This window comes from Scyliorhinus canicula, chromosome 2 (genome assembly GCF_902713615.1).
Source record: "Scyliorhinus canicula chromosome 2, sScyCan1.1, whole genome shotgun sequence".
Classification (NCBI taxonomy): domain Eukaryota; kingdom Metazoa; phylum Chordata; class Chondrichthyes; order Carcharhiniformes; family Scyliorhinidae; genus Scyliorhinus; species Scyliorhinus canicula.
This window is the reverse complement of record NC_052147.1, coordinates 241,621,891-241,645,799: the sequence shown is the minus strand read 5'-3', so window position 1 is coordinate 241,645,799 and position 23,909 is coordinate 241,621,891. Positions and strand designations below refer to the sequence as shown.

General features: G+C 42.9%; 1 protein-coding gene across 3 annotated transcripts in view; it reads right to left on the bottom strand.

Annotated features, from left to right (window-relative positions):
- Positions 1–23,909, bottom strand: part of mgat5 (alpha-1,6-mannosylglycoprotein 6-beta-N-acetylglucosaminyltransferase) — a 175,960-nt gene that overhangs the window by 126,820 nt on the left and 25,231 nt on the right. For all 3 annotated transcript variants that reach the window (XM_038789876.1, XM_038789875.1, XM_038789877.1), the window contains exon 3: positions 5,482–5,652. In XM_038789876.1, coding sequence (XP_038645804.1) covers positions 5,482–5,652 — 171 coding nt within the window. The remainder of the gene's footprint in view (positions 1–5,481; positions 5,653–23,909) is intronic.

Below are 23,909 nucleotides of genomic sequence, written 5' to 3'. Positions count from 1 at the left end.
TAATAGAAATCACCACATCTGATTTCCACACGCAACAGCAAATCTGAGAGAACATCTCTGCAAGTTATTCCAAATATCCGAGGAAGTAAGGCACCAATCTAGAAATGGGATGTTAATATAGAATACTAAAAACATTAAGCACAATTACCTACAGCTCTATTAGCTCAGAATCTGTAGCCACCAAAATTACTGATGCAACAGTGATCAAAAATGTTACATAACTGTTAGGGGCTGGTTTAGCTCACTTGGCTAAATCGCTGGCTTTTAAAGCAGACCAAGCAGGCCAGCAACACGGTTCGATTCCCGTACCAGCCTCCCCGAACAGGCGTCGGAATGTGGCGACTAGGGGCTTTTCACAGTAACTTCATTGAAGCCTACTCGTGACAATAAGCGATTTTCATTTCATTTTCATTTATAACTTGCCTGGGTCCTACTGGCTGGGATCATTTGGTTACCCCATGCTACTTGAGGAATATGAGCACCCCCAATGAGAGTGGGGTGGGGCAATCATTAGCAGTACAGCTGTATAAATAGACTTGGCCTGTGCAGTACCGGCTAGAGGAAACCAGCAGTGAACTACTGGTCCTGTGTACATATTCTTGTAAATAAAGTTACTTTCTGTTAGACTCTACAAACTCGAGCTGGATTCTTCGTGGCCCTCATAAAAATATTAAAAGTAAATTTTCAGTTCTCAAGGGCAATTAAACAATCTAAATACTTGAATTAATATGGACAGAACTGCATTGATGAGAAGTTTTGGAATATTGTAAAAATATAGCAAACATAATCAAACGTTAATTCGATTTTAGAAAAACAGAAAATTTTGGAAGCATATCACATAAGCCAAAATTTAGAAGGGAATGATAGGGATTGTGTGGCATTTCATGTTATCTTCAATTTTAACATTGCCAGCATTAACTGTTTGTTCCCCCTAGATTTACTAAGCATCCTTTTGAATATACATGGAAGTGTAGGCATGTCCTCAGAAGTAACATTAAAAAAATGATCAAACGGGGAAGCAGTACAAATTTTTCAGGCTAGTGCAAAAAATTGTACTTTTTCCAGGCATTATTTAGCTTTTGTTTTCAGCAGATAAATAATGAGACAACCAAGAAAACGCCATATTAAATTACAAACACAATTCAAATATTTCAAATTGAACACAATGAGAAAATAATCTCAAAACAGTTCCAACCATAGCCAAGCCACACACGCCATGCTGGAGGGAAAGAGCCAAAACAAGAACAGATTCAACTGAAAATAAAGCAAGGAACTTTAGATTTTATTAAGTCATACTATGTCAAAAGTCTTTATAGAACGTTTTCTTTTTTTTAAAATTAAATACTTAGTCACTGTGATGTAAAGCATGTAGTTGCTTACTTTCCACCATCTTTAAAATTTATGACAAGGTGCAGGCGGAAAGTTGCACAACAACAGTGTGTTGTGTCCAATCGTGGATAGTTAAATATTTGGTTATTCAAAGCAAAATATACTACAATATTTTTAGTCACCCTTCATAAAAGTCTCAAAACTAATTTATGAAATTGAACAATGTCATGCATTCTTAATGTTCAACGTACTTCAATTCAACTTCCTGCAAAAATAAGAACAGAAGAACTAGGTGCAGGAATAGGCCATCTGGCTCCTCGAGCTTGCTCCCCCATTCAATAATATCATGGCTGATCTTTTTGTCGATTCAGCTCCACTTACCTGCCCACTCACCATAACCCCTAATTCCTTTACTGTCCAAAAAGCTATCCATCTTAAAAACATCCAAAGAGATAGCCTCGACTGCTTCACTGGACAGGGAATTCCACAGATTGCAAAGGTAAAAAGACCCCGATGGGAGTTATGTACAGGCCCCCTAGTAGTAGTCAGGATGTGGGGCAGAAAATAAATCAGGAGATAGAAAAGGCATGTAAAAAAAGGCAATATTACAATAATCATGGGGGACTTCAATATGCAGGTGGAATGGGAAAATCAGGTTCGTAGTGGATCCCAAGAAATGGAATTTGTGGAATGTCTAAGAGATGGTTTTTTGGAGCAGCTTGTGACAGAGCCTGCGGTGGAACAGGCAATTCTGGATTTAGTGATGTGTAATGAGGCAGACTTGATTAGGGAACTTAAGGTGAAGGAACCCTTAGGGAGCAGTGACCACAATATGATAGAATTTACCCTGCAGCTTGAGAGGGAGAAGCTGCAATCAGATGTAATGGTATTACAATTAAATAAGGATAACTACAAAGACACGAGGGAGGAGATGGCCAGAGTTGATAGGAAAAGGAGCCTAGCAGGTAAGACAGTGGAACAGCAATGGCAGGAGTTTTTGGGGGTTATTAGGGAGGCACAACAGAAATTCATCCCAAGGAGGAGGAAAGACGCTAAGGGGAAGACAAGGCAGCCATGGCTGACGAGGGATGTCAATGACAGCATAAAGGCTAAAGAAAAAGCATACAAAGTTGCGAGGATTAGTGGGAAACCAGAGGATTGGGAACAATAAGGGGCGAGAAGATGAAGTATGAGTGCAAGCTAGCTAGTAATATAAAGGGATGTAGGAAGAGATTTTTTTCAATATATAAAAGGTAAGAGAGAGGCAAAAAAAGTTATTGGACCACTAGAAAATGTGGCTGGAGGAGAAGTAATAATAGGAAACAAAGAAATGCCAGACGAACTGAATAGTTACTTTGCATCAGTCTTCACGGTGGAAGACACCAGTGGGATGCCAGAGCTCCAGGCTAACCAGGGGGCAGAGGTGAGTGCAGTGACCATTACTAAGGAGAAGGTTCTGGGGAAACTGAAAGGTCTGAAGGTGGATAAGTCACCTGGACCAGATGGACTACACCCCAGGATCCTAAAAGAGTTAGCTGAGGAAATTGTGGAGGTATTAGTGATGATCTTTCAGGAATCACTGGAGGCAGGAAGAGTCCCAGAGGACTAGAAGATGGCTAATATAACACCACTGTTTAAAAAGGGAGGGAGGCAGAAGATGGGAAATTATAGGCTGGTTAGCCTGACTTCAGACATTGGTAAGATTTTAGAGTCTGTTATTAAAGATGAGATAGCAAAGCACTTGGAAGTGGATGGTAAAATACGACTGAGTCAGCAAATAGACTTTGTCAAAGGGAGGTCGTGTCTGACAAATCTGTTAAGAGTTCTTTGAGAAGGTAACAAGGAAGTTAGACAAAGGAGAACCAGTTGACGTGAGTTATTTAGATTTCCAGAAGGCCTTTGACAAGGTGCCACTTAAATAAGTTAAGAGCTCATGGTGTTCAGGGTAAGATCGTGACATGGATAGAGGATTGGCTGACTGGCAGAAGACAAAGTGGGGATAAAGAGGTCTTTTTCAGGATGGCAGCCGGTGACTAGTGGTGTGCCTCAGGGGTGTGTGCTGGGACCACAACATTTTACAAAATACATTAATGACCTGGAAGAAGGTACTGAAGGCACTGTTGCTAAGTTTGCAGATGAAACAAAGATCTGCAGAGGGATAGGTAGTATTGAGGAAGCAAGGGGGCTGCAGAAGGATTTGGACAAGCTAGTAGAGTGGGCAATGAAGTGGCAAATGAAATACAATGTGTAAAAGTATGAGGTTATGCACTTTGGAATGAGGAATTTAGACACAGACTATTTTCTAAAAGGGGAAATGCTTCGGAAAGCAGAAGCACAAAGGGACTTGGGAGTCCTTGTTCACGATTCTCTTCAGGTTAACTTGCAGGTTCAGTCGGCAGTTAAGGCGGCGAATGCAATGTTAGCATTCATGTCAAGCGGGCTAGAATACAAGAGTAGGGATGTACTTCTGAGGTTGTCTAAGGCTCTGGTCAGACCCCTTTTGGAGTATTGTGAGCAGTTTTGGGCACCATATCTAAGGAAGGATGTGCTGGCCTTGGAAAGGGTCCAGAAGAGGTTCACAAGAATTATCCCTAGAATGAAGAACCTGTATGAGGAACGATTGAGGACTCTGGGTCTGTACTCATTGGAATTTAGGAGGATGAGGGTGGATCTTATTGAAACTTGCAGGATACTGTGAGGCCTGGATAGAGTGGACATGGAGAAAATGGCTCCACTTGTAGGAAAAACTAGAACCAGAGGACACCATCTCAGACTATAGGGACGATCCTTTAAAATAGAGATGAGGAGCAATTTCTTCAGCATGAGAGTGGAGAATCTGTGGAACTCTTTGCTGCGGAAGGATGTGGAGGCCAAATCACTGAGTGTCTTTAAGACAGAGGTAGATAGGTTCTTGATTAATAAGGGGATCAGAGGTTATGGGGAGAAGGGGGATGAGAAAATATCAGCCATGATTGAATGGAGGAGCAGACTTGATGGGCCAAGTGGCCTCATTCTGCTCCTATGTCTTATGGTCTTATGAAGGGAGTGCCTTTAGTTCGTGCCAGAAAAAAGAGGGCACGGCTGCATTGAAACTACTCACACCACTTGGCCCCCCAAATCTTTTCATCACCGTATCACTAATGGAGCTGGCACCAGAAGGTGCAAATGTTCCAGTATAAAACGTTATGTAGGTAGTCAAAAGAGTCACTTAATCCATTTATGGTTTGGCACCTACTCCAGAGGCAGGCCAGGATTTGATTGCACTCCGAGGCCAGGATAGGGTGGACGTGGAGAGAATGTTTCCACTTGTGAAAAATTAGAACCAGAGAACACAATCTCAGACTAAAGGGACAATCCTTTAAAACAGAGATGAGGAGGAATTTCTTCAGCCAGAGGGTGGTGAATCCGTGGAACTCTTTGCCGCAGAAGGCTGCGGAGGCCAAATCACTAAGTGTCTTGAAAACAGAGATAGATAGGTTTTTGATCAATAAGGGGATCAGGGGTTATGGGGAGAAAGCAAGAGAATGGGGATGAGGGAAGCACGGTGGTGCAGTGGGTTAGCCCTGCTGCCTCACGGCGCCAAGGTCCCAGATTCGATCACGGCTCTGGGTCACTGTCCGTGTGGAAGTTGCACATTCTTCCCATGATTGGATGGATTTTGTTCCCACAACCCAAAGATGTGCAAGTAGGTGGATTGAACATGCAAAATTGCCCCTTAATTGAAAAACAAATGATGAATTGGGTACACTAAATTTATATAAAAAAAGAGAATGGGGATGAGATAAATATCAGTCATGATTGAATGGCGGAGCAGACTCGATGGGCCGAGTGGCCTAATTCTGCTCTTATGTCTTAACAGTCTTGTGATCTAATGCTCTGGTCCCGAGATGCACGAGTGAAAATGAGGACTGAGGGGGAGCAGCAGGGAAAGGGAGGGAATCTATGGATTCTGGGAGGAAAATCTGGGAGTTAAAAGAATTAAAAGCAAAATCATTAAAGTGAACTTCAAAAACCTAAAGCAGCTGAATGGCCTACTCCTATTCCAATGTTCAAATATTTTAGGGTGGTAATTTTGGTTACTTTCTGCCAAAGAAAATTGAGTACTGTGCAATAGAAGTGGTTTTGATACATACAAACAGGTTGCAAACTTACCTGCCACATTAACTTTCTCAATAGTGCCAGAGCTGGGGCTCACAGTAGTAGTAGCATTAGTAGAATTTATTCCTGTCCCATTTGAAATCATCAGATTGTCCACTTTAGACTCCAATTTTCCAAGGCGCTGCAAAATGTTGTCAAGGAGGACAGCCAATGTCTTCTTCAAATCTGGAAGATATTTTATATAATTAATTTCACCTGTTAGCAAATATCACTATTAATGTGATGTGATCCAGGTAGAATGAAAAGAAAAATGCTCAGTACTTCCAGGGAGAATCTTAGGCGATGTTAATGCTATAACAGAGTAACCTTTGTTTGCAAGCGTTATAGCCTATTAGCTAATGTCTCACTATAGGTATTCTGCATTTTGATCTGCTTTCCTGTGCAGTGAAGCATGTTCTAAACTCCTAACTGAAGAGAGGATAATGTGAAGCAGCTTCATGAGCAGCAAAAACAACCCAAAATACTGGCCTTATTCTGGACATTTAACATCCTGGTCAGCATGACTGCTCCAAAATCCTTAACTGAGATTTTACAGAAATTTTATTTTCTTCTTACTTCAATTCATACGGATATATAAATCAAAGGCTAACCAGATTTAAGTCAAAACGTGGATTATGAAATGATAATTCAATGAAGAATAAAGATGTTGAATAGTACAAATATGAACTATTAAATTCAAGACTCATTAGCAAAATCTCAACCGAGATATCACACTATCCAAAAATGTACAGCATCTTCAGTCGTGAAAACCACGCACATGGTTCTTGACAGACCTATTAGTTAAGTTCAGCAATATCGAAATGTTTTGAATTTGAAAAGCAGAAAAATTATCACCACAGAAAATTAATGTCACACCAACTGCAGTGCAATAAATAGGAATCCATAGTTGCAACAACTATACAGAGGCACAGCATTCCCTCAATATGTGGGATTGGTAGATTTGCATGTTTCTACAGGGAGAGTATCCCTTATCCAAAAAAATTACAAAATCCACCCTCCCCCCCCCAAAGTGCCGACGTGATTCCCTGGCCACACATCCATATTATATTCCGAAATCCAAAAAAGTCCAAAATCCGATACTTGGCCAAAGCATTTCCGATAAGCGATGCTCAACACTCGGCCCAAGCATTTTGGATAAGCAATGCTCAACTTGCACCAGTTTCACCAGCAGCAATTTGTGACAATTACCTTTGTCTTCTGCGGGAAAGAGGTAAAGAAAAGTGATCGCTTTCAAAGCATGGTGCAACCATGGCCTACCACCTGCCCTGCCATATTGGTCCAAGTTTATTTAACCAATCAGTAATTTAAAGTAAATGAATTGCGAGTGACCGTCTCTCAGCTTGGAGACAGAAAAAGAAAACATCAACTGCTGGAGAGAAACAAAATAATTAAAAACAGCATCTGCTTCCCCCATGGCAGCAAATTTCCACTGACACCTGTTACAACACCCTGGGCTTCTGCGTGGCCAATACCAGCCCCATGTGCTTCGGAGTCACAACACAACTGAATTAAGCAATCATTCTTATAAAAATACCCAAAGTCTTTGGCCCTTGGATGCCCAATAATTACAGTCACCAGGTTTGTAAATGTAAACAAGTAGTATGGTTTATTTATAACAAGGACCATCATGAAACATGCAATAATACAACTGGGTAACAACAGGCGAACACCTACTACCCTCTTTAACTGTCCCACTTTCTACCCACACATAAAAGACAGACACACGAGAGGGGTGGAAATGGATACAAAATAATACAGTTCAGAGTCAAAAGACAAGAGTCTTTGCTTCAGATGGTGTTCTTTAGCATACTTTCTTCACAACAATCGAGCAGATTGAAGTCTCTGGTAATGGTCTTCTTTGTAGAGTCATTCCTTCCTTCATTCATGGCCCCTGTAGTTTACAAAATGCAGTACTCACAGGCAGAAGGCTTTCTGGACACCTTATTTCTCATCAAACTATGCCTTCAGCCCTTTATCTTTCGGTCAAGAGTGAGTTGGTTGGTCTGCCTTTGCCTTTCAGAAGAGAGTTGGTCAGTTCTGCTCTGCCAGTACATAGATTCATCCCGGCTGTATGTCAGTTCAGAAACACAGCCTTTATGGAGAAGAACGGAGGGGAGAGGATAGCAAGTCTTCTCCTGGGGCCGCCAAGATCAAAACTGAAACCAAACTCAATCCTTGGAGCTCTGAAAAAAATTCCAGTGGGATCAGATTAGCAACTGTTACCAGGCGGAACACAGCATTTTGGACCAATTCATTAACCACCAGCCGATCAATCAAAGCGAGTCCTCACTGATGCCGGCCAGTCTGCAATCACCAGTTTAAACCAGCACAGCCTTCAGATTCTTCTGTTTGAATTAAAAGTACAGGCTCCTTGCCTTAAAGTGAAATGTCCATCAATCACACAGAGATCAAAAGTGCAGCAGTAAAATAAAAGTGGAAATAAGGGAATAAACAGGAAGGACCCTTACACACCAAATTCCTGACTTAGAATTGGTTCATTTGGTACTCATTGCTCCTTCACTCTACACGGTAGCAAATACTGCCTACTTATAGAGAGTTTATGACTCACACCGAAGTTATGCAAAGTAAGCTAGTTGCTAGAGTAGTTACTACTTATTCTGACAACCACTTCCTGCTGATTGACAAGATAGCTGCCACTGGCAGGCAATTTCAGTTAACTTGGTGTTCTAACTAGCTTTGTAGTTTTAATGTTCGAGGTCATATTCTAGCTGTTAATCCAAATTAAAGTTTAAGAAATACCCTGTAGAAATACAGAGATCCCACTTTCATCACATGTCTGCTTTAGCACACAGTTCACTAAATACTATGTACACAAAGCACTCTATAGTACTTATTTTTTTCACCCCCACACTCCATTTTCGGGAGGAAAAAGAGACACAAGTCCCCATGGGGCATTCAGTCCCTGCTAGCCAGGTCATAAGCAAAAGTTATCTACACACTGTCAGTACAATCTATTCACTATATGCAGAAATTTTATCAGTTTGAAGAGAACACATGAGCCAATATTAATTGAAAACAATCTCATCTGAATCGTTTAAAGGGGAACTTGCAAGTGGTGGGGTTGCCAGGTATCTGTTGCTCTTGTCCTTCTAGAAGGCAGTGATCATGGGTCTGTCTGAGGAACCTTGGTGAATTACTGCAGTGCATCTTGTAGATGGTACACATGGCTGTCACTGTTCGTTGATGGAGAGTTTGAATGTTTGTGGGAGGGGGAGCAATCAAGTGGGCTGCTTTGTCCTGGATGGTGTCGAGCTTCTTCAGTGTTGTTGGAGCTGCACTCATCCAGGCAATTGGAAAGTATTCCATTACACTCCTGACTTGTGCCTTGTAGATGGTGGACAGGAGACGAGTTACTCACCTCAGGATTCCTCGCCTTTAAATTGCCCTGGTAGACACAGTATTAATATAGCTAGTCCATTCAATTTCTGACCAATGGTAACCCCCAGGATGTGGAATGTGGGGTTCCAGCGATGGCAATGCCATTGAATGTCAAGGGTCATTGCATGGCACTTGTGTGGCACCAATGTAACTTGCACACTTATCAGCCCACACTGGATATTGTCCAGGTCTTGCTACATTTGGACATGGACTGTTTCATTACTGGAGTAGTCACGAATGATGCTAAACATTGTGCAGTCATCTGCAAACATCCCCACTTCTGACCTTATGATGGGAGATCATTCATGAAGCAGCTGAAGATAGTGGGCCTAGGTCACTACCTTGATGAACTCCTACAGTGATGTCCTGGAGCTGAAATGATTGACCTCGAACCATCACAACCATCTTCCTTTGTGCCAGAGAGTTTTTCCCAATTCCCATTAACTCAAGTTTAGCTACGGCTCCTTGATGTCACATTTGGTCAAATGCTGCCTTGATGTCAAGGGCAGTCACTCTCACCTCACCTCTGGCATTCAGCTCTTTGTCTATGTTTTAACCAAGGCAGTAATGAAGTCAGGAGCCGAGTGATCCTGGTGGAACCCAAACTGAGCGTCCGTGAGCAGGTTATTGTGAAGTGCTGCATAATCGCACTGTTGATAACTCCTCTCCATCAGCAAAGTAATGGAAGTAAATGGATAGGGCGGTAATTGGCTGGGTTGGATTTGTCCTGCTGTGTGTGTACAGGACCCAACTGGGCAATTTTCCACATTGCTGGGTAGACGTAGCTGCACTGGAACAGCTTGGCTAGGGGTGCGGCAAGTTCTGGAGCACAAGTCTTCAGTACTATTGCCTGGATATTGTCAGGGCCCATAGCCTTTGCAGTATCCGATGCCTTCAGCTGTTTCTTGATATCACGTGGAGTGAATCATATTGGCTGAAGACGGACATCCGTGATGTTGGGGACCTTCGGAGGACACCGAGATAGATCAACCACTCAGCACTTCTGGCTGAAGTTTGTTGCGAATGCCTCAGCCTTGTCTTTTGCACATATGTGCTGGGCTCCTGCATCATTGAGGATGGGATATTTGTGGAGCCCCCTCCTCCAATGAGTTGTTTAATTGTCCACCGCCATTCACGATTGGATGTGGCTGGACTACAAAGCTTACACCTGATGCGTTCATTGTGGAATCACTTAGCTCTGTCTATTACTTGCTGTTTATGCTGTTTGGCATACAAGTAGTCCTGTGTTGGAAGCTTCACCAGGTTGACATCTCATTTTTCAGTATGCCGGAGGTTGCTTCTGGTATGCTCTTGCATTCTGGTTGATCCCCTGGAGTGGAGGATATGTTGGGCCATGAGATTGCAGATCGTGGTATGCTCATTCAATATTAGTAAAGGAACAATATATGTTTACGTTAATAGCCCATTCTCGCAATAATTGCCCTTGGCTCGTCCCCGGCTTTGGTCGGCGTGATCGCTCTACCCTGTCTATTTCTGTTGGTTTGGGGAAGGTCTCCCTTCCCACCAGATTTCCCAGCATTTGGGCCACATAGTCTGTGGGGTCTCTACCATCGGCCCTCAATTCGTGATTTCTGCTGTCTCGACCAGTTCTGTTGGTCCACGACCTTTCCTTTTAGGCTGTCCTGTGTCGCAGCCAGCCTCGCCACCTCATTTTCTCGGGCGACGATCCGGTCACTCTGGTCCATTGTGGTCCTTTCCAGGTCTGTGATTATCGCCTCCTGGGTTTCCAATCTCTTTTCTGCTTTGTCCAGGAACTGTTGCATGTGTGCTAGGGCTTTGCTTCCTCCCCCCCCCCCCCCCCCTCCCCCCTCCTCCCCTTGTTCTGCTAAACCCGAGGGGATGAATTGTTTGTTTTTTAGCTGTTTTTCAGGTGCAAAGTGGCTATATTGCATGGTGGAGAGAAGAAAAGCACCTGATGTGCAATTTGTCAGCACATCATCGTCACCAAAGTTGGGGTCTTTAATTATGCTACCCACTTTCTAAAGGCAGCGGGAGATATCGAAAGAGTCAATGGATGGGAGGCGGGTTCACATGATGGACTGGACTGTGTTTGCAACTCTAATTTCTCACGATCTTGGACCGAACAGTTGTTTACCAAGCTGTGATGCTGCCAGATAGGATGCTGGTGCATCTGTAAAAATTGGAGAGTCAATGTGGACTTACCGAATTTCCTTAGTTTCCCAAGGAAGTGTAGGCATTGTTGTGCTTTCTCCTATAAAAAGAGACATCCTCTCCACAATCGGCCTTTTCAAGATGCAGCAGGATCTTATATGTTGCAATCAAGTCACCTCTTGCTCTTCTACACTCCAATGGGTACAAGCCTAGTCTCTCCAACCTTTCCTCACAAGACAACCTGTCCTGCCCAGGCATTAGCTTAGAAAACCTTCTCTGACCTGCTTCCAATGCATTCACATCCTTCTTTAAATACATTCGCTATTTTCCAACCTAATACCACCTTCTCTGAAAATTAAAACCGCTTGCCCCTTATTTTAAGACCCTAGAATGAAGTCCATCAGGACCCAGGGACTTGTCAACCGCACACCCGACAATTTGTTCAGTACCACTTCCCTGGTGATGGCAATTCTCTGAGGTCCCTCCCTCCCTTTCATTTCCTGCTGAAGAGAACGTTAGACGGCAAGATACAAAACAGGTATATTTTGAGTGACAAATTTAAGATAGTCACAAATTAAAAGGGACACTATAAAGAAATTCTTTCAGTTGGTGGTTAGAATGCACTAGTCTTTTTCTCTTCACACATCTTTTGAAGCTTTTGCAGTCAGCTTTCATGTTTTCTGCAAGATTACTCTCGTTTTCTCTTAACCCCTTCCTAATTAAACCTAATGTCCTCCTCTGCTGAATTTTTAATTTCTCCCTGTCCTCAGGCTTGCTGCATTTCTGGCCAATTTATATGCCTCCTCTTTGGCTTTAACACTAGCTGATTTCCCTGGTTTGCCATGGATGAGCCACCTTCCCCGTCTTACTCTTGCCCCAGACGGGGATGTACAAATTGTTGAAGTTCATGCATGTGTTCTTTAAATGTCTACCATTGCCTAACCACCATCAACCCCTTAAGTATCCTTTGCCAGCATATCCGAGCCAATGCACGTCGTAAACCATCAAAGTTAGCTCTCTTTAAGTTCAGGACCCTAGTCTTAGATTTAACTGTGTCACCCTCATCTTAATGAAGAATTCTACCATATTATGGTCTTCCCATCAGAAGCAGCGGCAGAGAGGTCACGTGCCCGGTATACTGTGTCACCGCCTCTGGGTGCAAAATTACCGAGGAGAGCATCTGCCATTTTGTAGCTGCCAGGAAGCAAGCAACAGGACTGTGTGAAGAACAGAAGATGGATCATTTTGCACTAACGAAGATAGGGCCAGAGACACAAGCAGGCCAGGGCCGCACAATTAAATCTGATGGAGAGAATTCACAGGGGAGTCCACGGCAGGGCAAAACAGTGCGGGTGTGAGCTCCTAGACCTCTGATGAACAACCCATACAGAAGTTGCCTGTGCTGTATTATTTTTTGTTCTTTAGGGTTTTGGCCAAGGGTGGTATCATGACCGGTACAGATTTGGAGGGCCGAAGGGACTGTTCCTATGCTGTATTGTTCTTTGTAATTGTATCTAGGGTTTGCGAGATCTATCATGATTTAAATCAATGTGACTCAATCAAAACTAGCCTTTTCCAGGATACTTTTCTTAAAATGGTTACATAATCTGACATTTCTGAAATCAAAAGGGTTACATAAATGTAACATTTCTGAAATCTGTTGAAAATCAAGTTCCAGTGTCAAAGATTCTACTGTGGATACAACTGGCACCTGTTTTGAAAAGTGACTCTCCCCACTTAATTTCTCTATCACTAAAACCAAATCTGCCACAAACAAGTCCAGATAACATTTTAAAGCAATTTTTAAAAAAAAAGCTTTCTAAGATAAATTCCTCGTTATACTTAGAGTGGATCAGTGCAGTATTTTTCAAACTTTTTTTCTGGGACCCATTTTTACCAACTGGCCAAACTTCGGGACCCATAGCAGCCGATCGGGACGATCCATGCTGGTCGACTTTCGCAACCCATGCCACCTAAACTTCGTGACCCATCATTTTCACTTGCCTTTAATGCAGCAAGTGAGCCTGCCTGCCTGGCCCTCACGAATGTTTTGTCATTCACTGTCATATTTCTGTATGGATTGTTCTCCTGAACAGCTCACACCACCACTACTGCTTTGTCCTGATACGGATTCTCCTGAGCCACTCTCTCCGGTCGGTTTAGTTGTAAACTCCTGCCTGTTTGTGTCTCTGGCTTTCTCTTTCTTATTACAAAATGATCCATTTTAAATGTTTCAGTCCTATTGCTTCTTTGCTGCTGACAATGGAGGAACCGCAATCGTGTCCAGAGCACGTGATGTCAGTGTTCGAGGCGCGCGACCTGCTGTCTGCCTCACTTCAGGCAGGGAGACTGCTGAGTCATGGCGCCGATGTTTCGAGGAGGCGGTGCTTCTCGCTGGGCTCCGGGTATGTGCACTGATGAGCGAGCACGCGTGCGCAGCGTGCCAGCATTTTTAAAGCCGGTCCCAGCCTCATTTTTAAACCCGCTTGCAGCCGTCATTTTTAAAAGCCGGCTGTTGTGGCCATTGCACGTTAAGTCCCATGATCAGGAATGCCGCGATGGATGGCTCCACGACCCTCCCGACACCCGCCCGCGTCCCACCTGCAGGTGCGACGCAGACTTTGAAAATAACTAGATTAGAGTGCAGGGCAGAGATGTCTTGCTGCAATGATGGTTAACCAATCGGATTCCTGGGATGGCAGGACGACGTACGAGGAGAGATTTAGTCGATTTGGATTCTATTTAAACATAAGAACATAAGAACTAGGAGCAGGAGTAGGCCACCTGGCCCTTCAAGCCTGCTCCACCATTCAATGAGATCGTGCAGGCAGGAACGGATTGTAGACTCAGCTCTACTTTCCCGCCGAACACCATAACCCTTTATTCTTCAAAAAACTACCTATCTTTATCTTGAAAACATTTAATGAAGGAGCCTCAACTGCTTCACTGGGCAGGGAATTCCACAGATTCAAAACTCTTTGGGTGAAGACGTTCCTCCAAAGCTCAGTCCTAAACCTACTTCCCCTTATTTTGAGGCTATGCCCCCTAGTTCTGCCTTCACCCACCAGTGGAAACAACCTGCCCACATCTACCCCATTTATTCCCTTCATAATTTCAAGATCCCCCGCATCCTTCTAAATTGCAACAAGTACAGTCCCAGTCTACTTGACCTCTCCTCGTAATCTAACCCCCTCAATTCTGGGATTAACCTAGTGAATCTCCTGTGCGCACACTCCAGCGCCAGTACGTCCTTTCTCAGGTAAGAAGACCAAAACTGAACACAATACTGCAGGTGTGGCCTCACTAACACCTTATACAGTTGCAGCATAACCTCCCTAGTCTTAAACTCCATCCCTCTAGCAATGAAGGACAAAACTCCATTCGCCTTCTGAATCACCTGTTGCACCCATCAACCAACGTTTTGTGACTCATTCACGAGGACACCCAGGTCCCTTGGCACAGCATCATGTTGTAATATTTTATAATTTAAATAATAATCCCTTTTGCTGTTATTCCTACCAAGATGGATAACCTCACATTTGTCAACATTGTATCCCATCTGCCAACCCTAGCCCATTCACTTAAATTATCCAAATTCCTCTGCAGACTTCCAGTATCCTCTACACTTTTTGTTTTACCATTCATCTTAGTGTCATCTACAAACTTGGACACACTGCACTTGGTCCCAAACTCCAAATAATCTATGTAAATTGTGAACAATTGCGGACTAACACTGATCCCCGAGGGACACCACTAGCTACTGATTACCAAACAGTGAAAAATCCATTAATCCCCACTCTTTGCTTTCTATTAATTAATCAATCCTCCATCCATGCTACAACTTTGCCCTTAACGCCATGCATCTTTATCTTATGCAGCAACCTTTTGTGTGGCACCTTGTCAAAACCTTTTTGGAAATCCAGATATACTACATCCATTGGCTCCCTGTTGTCTACCGCACTGGTAATGTCCTCAAAAAATTCCACTAAATTAGTTAGGCACGACCTGCCCTTTATGAACCCATGCTGCGTCTGTCCAATGGGACAATTTCCATCCAGATGCCTTGCTATTTCTCCCTTAATGATAGATTCCAGCATCTTCCCTACTACCGAAGTTAAGCTCACTGGCCTATAATTACCCGCTTTCTGCCTACCTCCTTTTTTAATCAGTGGGGTTACGTTTGCTAATTTCCAATCTTCCGGGACTACCCCAGAGTCTAGTGGATTTTGGTAAATTATCACTAGTGCATTTGCTATTTCCCTAGCCATCTCTTTTAGTATTCTAGGATGCGTTCCATCAGGGCCAGGAGACTTGTCTACCTTTGGCCCCATTAGCTTGCCCATCACTATCTCCTTAGTGCTAACAATCGTTTCGAGGTCCTGACCTGTCATAGCCTCATTCCCATCAGTCACTGGCATGTTATTTGTGTCTTCCACTGTGAAGACTGACCCAAAAAACCTGTTCAGTTCCTCAGCCATTTCCTCATCTCCCACTATTAAATCTCCCTTCTCATCCTCTAAAGGACCAATATTTACCCGAGTTTTTGTTTTATATATTTTTAGAAACTTTTACCATCTGTCTTTATGTTCTGAGCAAGTTTACTCTCATAATCTATCTTGCTCCTCTTTATAGCTTGTTTTAGTAGCTTTCTGTTGCCCCCTAAAAATTTCCCATAATCTCCCACTAATCTTTGCCACTTTGTATGCTTTATCCTTCAATTTCATACTCTCCCTTATTTCCTTAGATATCCACGGTCGATTTTTCACTCTTTCTACCGTCTTTCCTTTTTGTTGGTATAATGAAAAACATAAGACATACATAAGCACATTTTAAGTACATAGACATCAGGTGAAGCGTACGGAGTATATAGTGTTACAACAGTAGAGAAGATGCGTAGAGGGGTTCAGTCCATAAGAGGGCCATTCAGGAGTCTGGTAACAGCCAGGAAGCTGTTGGTGTGTGTTCTCAGATTTCTGCATAATTTAAGGTAGATCATTTAGGACCAAGTGGAAGAGGAATTTCTTCATCCAGAGTGTGGTTGGCCTGTGGAATACGCTACCACAGAAGCAGTTGAGGTCAAAACATTGTATGTTTTCAAGAAGCAGCTAGATATGACATTTGGGCGAAGAGGATAAAGGCAGGATTAGGTGATTGAATTGTATGATCAGTCATGATCAAAATGGTAAGAAGTCTTACAACACCAGGTTAAAGTCCAACAGGTTTGATTCAAACACGAGCATCGGAGCGCAGCTCCCTCCGAAAGCTAGTGTTTGAATCAAACCTGTTGGACTTTAACCTGGTGTTGTAAGACTTCTTACTGTGCTCACCCCAGTCCAACGCCGGCATCTCCACATCATGATCAAAATGAATTGCAGAACAGGCTCGAAGGACTGAATGGCCACCTCCTGCAACTATTTTCTATGTTTCTATGTAACTTAGCGAATCTCGATTAACACAGAATGGGGTTCACACAAAAATAAGCATTAAAAAAAATTTTTTAAACCAGTCTCCACCCGTAAGTAGGTTGCATTACTGAAACTTTAAAAATATATTGAAAACTAAAGAAAAAAAATGTTTAAAAAACTATTTTCTAGTTATATTGAGGTAGCCAGTTTTGTAGATTAAAAAAATACATTGAAATCTTATGAAACATACCTAATGGCAACCAGGTCCAAAGGAATCCTGCTTATTTTTTTAAATTTAAGAGCGACCTCGAAAGGTTTCTAAGCAAGAACAATTAGCGGAAACTCCCAATCAATGATGGTCAAGTCACCCGAGGAGCACAATCAGTTTAGGAGGCAAGGGCATGCTTCTTTTGCAGTTGTTACTTTCAGGTGACTTGTGTCCAAAAACCAGCAAATCACGTACAAATTCCAAGCTTCTCTTTACAGTTAAATATATCATACTCTAGTTTCAAAACCTCTTGAAATAATAAACTCAACCCAAATTTCAAAAATTAGTGATTTGCTTACTACTAAAAATCATACTAAAAAGCAGGAATATTTTGGTGGCTGGTTTTCACTGGAAAAAAAATAGTGAAGAAATTATGCGGGAATGAAACAACTAGTACATTTATTCGACAAAGTATCTCAAAACGTTGCAGCAAAAGTCTTCTGATCATCGATAACCTGACGCTTCAGCTCATGGTCTATATTCAATACCTATGAAATAGGAAATTAATTAGAAGTGTTCTGATGAAAAGGTTATCTTGATCTGAAACTTCTGCAGAGTAGCAATCTCCGTCAGTTTGCCATTCTCACCAAACATACATGCGCTGTACTTCAAGCCCCTGTCTCACCTAACTTGAGTGAGACACAGGGGCAGCATGGTGGCACAGTGGGTTTGTTTTGCTGCCTCATGGCGCCGAGGTCCCAGGTTCAATCCCGACTCTGGGTCACTATCCGTGTGGAGTTTGCACATTCTCTCCGTGTTTGCGTGGGTTTCGCCTCCACAACCCAAATATGTGCAAGCTAGGTGGATTGGCCACGCCAAATTGCCCATTAATTGGAAAAAATGAATTGGGTACTCTAAATTTATCAAAAAATAACTTGAGACTAAAGAGAGGAGCAGAGAGAATGAGAAGAATGTGGGGTGGGTCAAGTGTCAGTCCGAGCGCATCTAAAAGGGGGAGGATCAGGCCACATACATCCTACCCAACTGACCTGAATGTATGTGCAGGCGTCCCATGCAAGGTTGGGTTTTTCAAATCGTTACAAGTTTTTGGAGTTAGAAGTTTTTTTACCCCTTCGTGACTCTTTCACAGCAACTATGGGAGGTAAAACTGGCAGAGCCAAAGTTACCGATTTAAATTGCTTCGGTTGGATGGTTCTCAGCCTAGCGCAATGGTCCAGAGGAAGTTAGCACTTCTGGGCAATTGCCATAAATCCTGACATGGGAACTTCCTGGAGAGATTTCCAGCATGTCCTAGGGTGTACCCCCTAAATGTGATGCTGGGGAACCCAGATGTTATGGGCCATTAATTTTTTCTCTGCAGATACTGCCTGACTTGAGTATTTCCAGCATTTTTTGTTTTCTTGTAGATGAGATAATAATGTATGGTCACCAGACAGGTGACCCAAAGTTTCAATGTTGCAAAGGGAAAAACCTTTTGGGTATGGAATTCTAGCCTCAAGATTGTGGGTTTGCCTTTACTAAACTGCATTCAGTTATTGGTTACATTTTCAGAAATATCTTACAATCAACTCTGCATGCAGCCAACTTAAACATTTCTACCTTTCAACACCCCACAATTGCAGCCCATAAAAAAAAATGATAGAACGATCAAGCCTGCAAAAGCCGACAAAACCAATATTCATCAGCTTCAAAACAATATACCTGTTTTCCTACAGCCTCAAATTCATTCATTTCATGTGACCAAGTACCCTCAAAGATGACCCATCACCCTCTGTATAATAATTTTCTCCTGTGACAAGAGTTCCTTCAAGCATGGAAGGAAGGTCTGTCTGTCGATTGGATTTGTTTATTGTCATGTGTACTATGGTACAGTGAAAAGTATTGTCTATGTACAGTTCAGACAGATCATACTATACATGAAAAGCAAATACATAGTGCAAACATAAAATACACAATGCAAATACATAGACACAGGCACTGGGTGAAGCATACAAGAGTGCAGTACTACTCAGTAGAGAAGATGTGTGAAGAGGTCAGATCAGTCCATAAGAGGGCCGTTTAGGAGTCTGGCAATAGCAGGGAAGAAGCTGTTTTAAAAAAAATAATAATCTTTATTGTCGCAAGTAGGCTTACATTAACACTTCAATAAAGTTACTATAAAAACCCCCAAGTCGCCACATTCCGGCGCCTGCTTGGGTACAGAGGGCGAATTCAGAATGTCTAAATTGCCTAACAGCAAGTCTTTTGAGACTTGGGGGAGAAAACCGGAGCACCCAGGAGGAAACCCACGCAGACACAGGGAGAACATGCAGACTCCACACAGACAGTGATCCAAACCGGGAATTGAACCTGGGGCCCTGGAGCTGGGAAGCAACAGTGCTACCCACTGTGCTACCGTGCCGCCCCAAGACACCTGTTAACGCGTGTTCTCAGACTTTTATATTTCCTGCTGGATGGAAGTTGGGAAGAGTGAGTAAGCCGGGTGTGAGGAGTCTTTGATTATGCTGCCCGCTTTCCCAAGGCAGTGGGAGGTGTAGACAGAGTCAATGGATGGGAGGCGGGTTCGTGTGATGGACTGGGCGGTGTTTACAACTCTGTACTTTCTTCTATTGAAGACTCTGCCAATCTCTAACACCAAGAGAATCTGGACAGTAGAAGGTAAAAGTTGTCACGTACATGTCAAAACACTTAACAAGGCACTAAGTGGCAGAAAAGACCACGAGTTGACACCGGCTGATCATAGAATTCCTTCAGTGCAGAAAGAGGCCAATCGGCCCAGCGAGTCTGCACCGAAGCCCTGAAAGAGCACCCCACCTAGGCTCATTTCCCTGCCCTGTTCCCATAAATTGCACATCTTTGGACAGTGGGAAGAAACAAGAGCACTCAGAGAAAACCCACGCAGACACGGGGAGAACGTAAACACTCCATAGACAGTTGCCCAAGGTCAGAATCGAACTCCGGTCCCTGGCGCCAAGAGACAGCAGTGCTAACCACTGTGACACTGTGCGACACAAACTGATATGTATAGTTTAAATGGAATAATGCTGTTTGGGATAGAAGGGAAACATGAATAAGTATTTTTGGAGGGATTTGTTATGAGCCAGGGTTTAGAAAACTCCAAGCATGTCATGAAGTTCACCTGACCCACGATTTTTAATAGATTTTGGTTATGTGGAGCGCACAAAGGTCCACACTCCAGGTGTTATGCAACAGAGACCTTAAGTATTTTTTAAACAAAAGTGTTTATTTTATGAATCCAGTTAACATTTTATAAACACACAGTAAACATATCATCAACCACCAACACACGTAACCTCACAAATACAATACTCAATAGGTAACCCTGAATACCTTTACTCGCAACATCCAGAAGTTAAGCCCTTTTTTTTTTTTACAAAGACAGCAGGTTTAAATTCTCTGCAGAAACAGGTATTACTTTGAAATCAATGAGTTGAAGACATTCGTTAGCTTGTCGAGAGAAAGATCATTTTACACATCTGCTTGCTTTGAATACAGCTCTCGAACTCTGAAAACAAAATCAAAAACAGAGCCACAAAGCAGCTTTTCAGTTCTAAACAAAATTAAAGACAGACAGCCCAGCTCCACCCACACTCTGACATCACTGCAGCTATTTGATAAACACCAATTTCTTAAAAGATACATGACAGATTCCATACGACTAAACATTCCACACAAAAGTGTGGTCTCAATCTGCAATTAATGGGCACAGAAATATTCATGCCGGCAATTCACCAGTGCCTGAAACAAAGATCGTATGTCAAACAAATGGGAGTGAATAAGTCAAGTGTCAACACAAGCCAAACTATCCAATAGCAAACATTTTGCTTCAGCCTCTTCACATTGACAATAACTGCATGCAAACAAATAGCTTTGGAAGTCCAATGCTGCTGACCAGGTTCAACCCACGTATCCTCCTAATCTTTTGACAATCCAGCCAAACTTAAAGTAAGTACATTGGAAAATCTCAGCAATTCTGGCAGCATCTGTAGGGAGAGAAAAGAGCTAATGTTTCGAGTCCGATGACTCTTTGTCAAAGTCAACAAACTCGAAACGTTAGCACTTTTCTCTCCCTACAGATGCTGTCAGACTTGCTGAGATTTTCCATCATTTTCTCTTCCGCAGTAATTTGTTTTTAAAATAGGTATAAATGGACAAAGCAGTGCAAACGTATGCAGTCCAATGTCTGCAGCACCAAAATCCAGAACAAACAATTTTTTCATGATATTAAAGCTTAGGGAATCAATTATATTGGAGGCTATTTAGTACAGTTTTTGAGCTTGCTGTTCAAAGAGGTGTCCAACTGTCTCACTCATCAGCTCTTTTTTTTTTCCAGCCCTGCAACCTTTCGAAGTTTTCATCCAATTTCCTTTTAAAAACACTGAAGCTGTTTTCCACCAACTTTTCAGGTATCGTATTCGTTGTTCACATCAGATTAACAAATGGTATGGCCAGTATTTACTGCTCACCCGGAATTGCCTTGAACATGGTGAGCCACCCTCTTGAACCACTACAATCCTTGTAGAGTTGATATAACATCAGTATTGTTAGGGAAGAAGATCCAGGATCTATCCCCAGTTAATTTTCTGGCTGGTGGGGAATTCAGCAATGCTAATGCTGTTGAATGTCAAGGGGGAATGGTTAGATTCTCTTGTCTGAGAAAGTCCTTGTCTGGTACTTCAGGGATATGCACTTAAGAATTGGCACGCCATACATCAGTCCAAGCCATGTTTTTTTCGTTTAAATTTAGAGTACCCAATTTTTTTTTCCCCAATTAAGGGGCAATTTAGTGTGGCTGATCCACCTACCCTGCACATCTTTGGGTTGTGGGGTTGACTCACATGCAGACACGGGGAAAATGTGGAAACTTCACACGGACAATGACCCAGAACCTGGATCGACGGGGAAAATGTGGAAACTTCACACGGACAATGACCCAGAACCTGGATCGAACCTTGTTCCTCAGCGTCGTCAGGCAGTGGTGCTAACCACTACGCAATCCCTACCATAACGTTGTTCAGATATTGTGAGCATGGACGGCTTCAGTATCTAAGGAGCTACGAATGTGATAGAAGACTTATGGATTGTCAGCAAACATTCCCACTTCTGATGGAGCAAAGTTCATTGATGAAGCAACTAAAGCTAGAGTCTATGACACTACCCTAAGAAACCCTTGTTGCAATGTCGTGAGGCCGCGATGACTGGCCTCCAACAACCACAAAGAACAAAGAAAATTACAGCACAGGAACAGGCCCTTCGGCCCTCCCAGCCTGCGCCGATCCAGATCCTTTATCTAAACCTGTTGCCTATTTTCCAAGGTCTACTTCTCTCTGTTCCCCACCCGTGCATATATCTGTCCAGATGCATCTTAAATGATGCTATCGTGCCCGCCTCTACCACCTCCGCTGGCAAAAAACAGCTAGTTTTTTTTGGCAGGCATGACTCCAGTCAGTGGTGCTTCTACAACACCCCCATCAATTATCATGGACTTCAATTTTGCTAGAGCTCTTTAATAATGTATACAGACAAATGCTGCCTCGATACCAAGGTCCCCTCTCCTTAATACCAATCTCCACTCACTTTTGGAATTCAGCTAGTTTGTCCAGGTTTGGATCAAGGCCGTAGCGAGGTCAGGCACCGGATAGCCCAGGCAGAACATAAAACAGACTATCAGTGGGCAGGCTGTTGCTCAATCATTTCTGATATCACATGGCGTGAATTAAATTGGATCAAGATTGGTATCCACTGGACCTTAGAGGGAGACTGAGATGGATCACCCACTTTGTACTGGGCCGAGGATGGTTACAACCAATTCAGTTTCGTCTTCTGCATTCACATGCCGGGTTTTGCCTTCATTCAGGTTGGAATATTCATAGAGCCCCCTGCTCTAGTTAGATTAATTACCATACTACTCACAACTTGATGTAGCAGTACTGCAGATCATTGATTTGATCTGTTGGCTGTAGGATTGCCTAGTTCTGTCTAGAGCATGCTGCATCTACTTTTTAGCATGTTTGTAGAGTACTGTGTTGCAGCTTCACCAGGTTTGTCCCTCATTTTTAGATACGTCTCATGCTGCACCTTGCATGTTTGCCCACACTCACTCTTTGAATCAGTTGGTCCCTTGGTTTCATATTAGTAATGAGAGATACGCCTGACCATGAGGTTACATACTGTGGAGTATAATTAATGGCCCACAGTTCCTTGTGGGATGCCCAGTTTCGAGCTGCTGAATCAGACCTGAATCTATCCCATTTTTTCCACAGTGGTAATGCTACGCTTGGAGGGTGTCTTCGTGTGAAGATAGAACTTTGTCTTCAAAAGGACTGTGCTGTGGTCACTCCTACCCATAACAACATGGACAGATGTACCTGCAATAGGCAAATCAGCGGGTTGGAGGTTAAGTAGGTTTCTCCCTTCTGTTGGTTCTTTCACCACCTGCTGCACGGGAGCACAGTGGCTAGAACTGTTGCTTCACAGGGCCAGGGACCCAGGTTCAATTCCTGGCTTGGGTCACTGCTGTGCTGAGCCTGCATGTTCTCCCCGTGTCTGCGTGGATTTCCTCCGGTGCTCCGGTTTCCTCACACAAGTCCCAAAAGACAATGAATCGGACATTCTGAATTCTCCCTCAGTGTACCCGAACAGGCTTCGGAGTGTGGCAACTAGGGGATTTCCGCAGTAACGTCATAGCAGCACTAATGTAAACCTACTTGTGACACCAATAAAGATTATTATTATAATCCTAGACTGGCAGATATAATCTTCAGGACTCAAACGGATTGGTCAATAGTAGCTACCAAGCCACTTTATGTTACGGACATTGAAACCCTCGACCTTCCCCCAACACCCACCCAAAGCACATTATGTTCTTGCTACCCTCAGTGCCTCTTCTGAATGGTGTCCAACATGGAGGATCACTGATTTATCTGTTGAGGAAGGGTGCAAGTGTTAATCAGGAGACATTTCCCTGCCTATGTTTGACCAGATTTTGGACTGAATTTTAGGATTAGCGCACTTGCTTACTTGGTCATGTTGCACTAATGATTCTGATGTACTGATTAGTATGGTTGTAAAAATAATATGATGATTGTAAAAACATGGTAAGGAACACATTTTAAACCAAGGCAGTGTGTTAAATTTAAAGCAACATGTGCAATTAGCTAGATTCAATTCAATTAACGCTTAAAATATTATCGATTAAAAATTCCTAAAAACATTGGCTTGGCTAAGATGGGGTT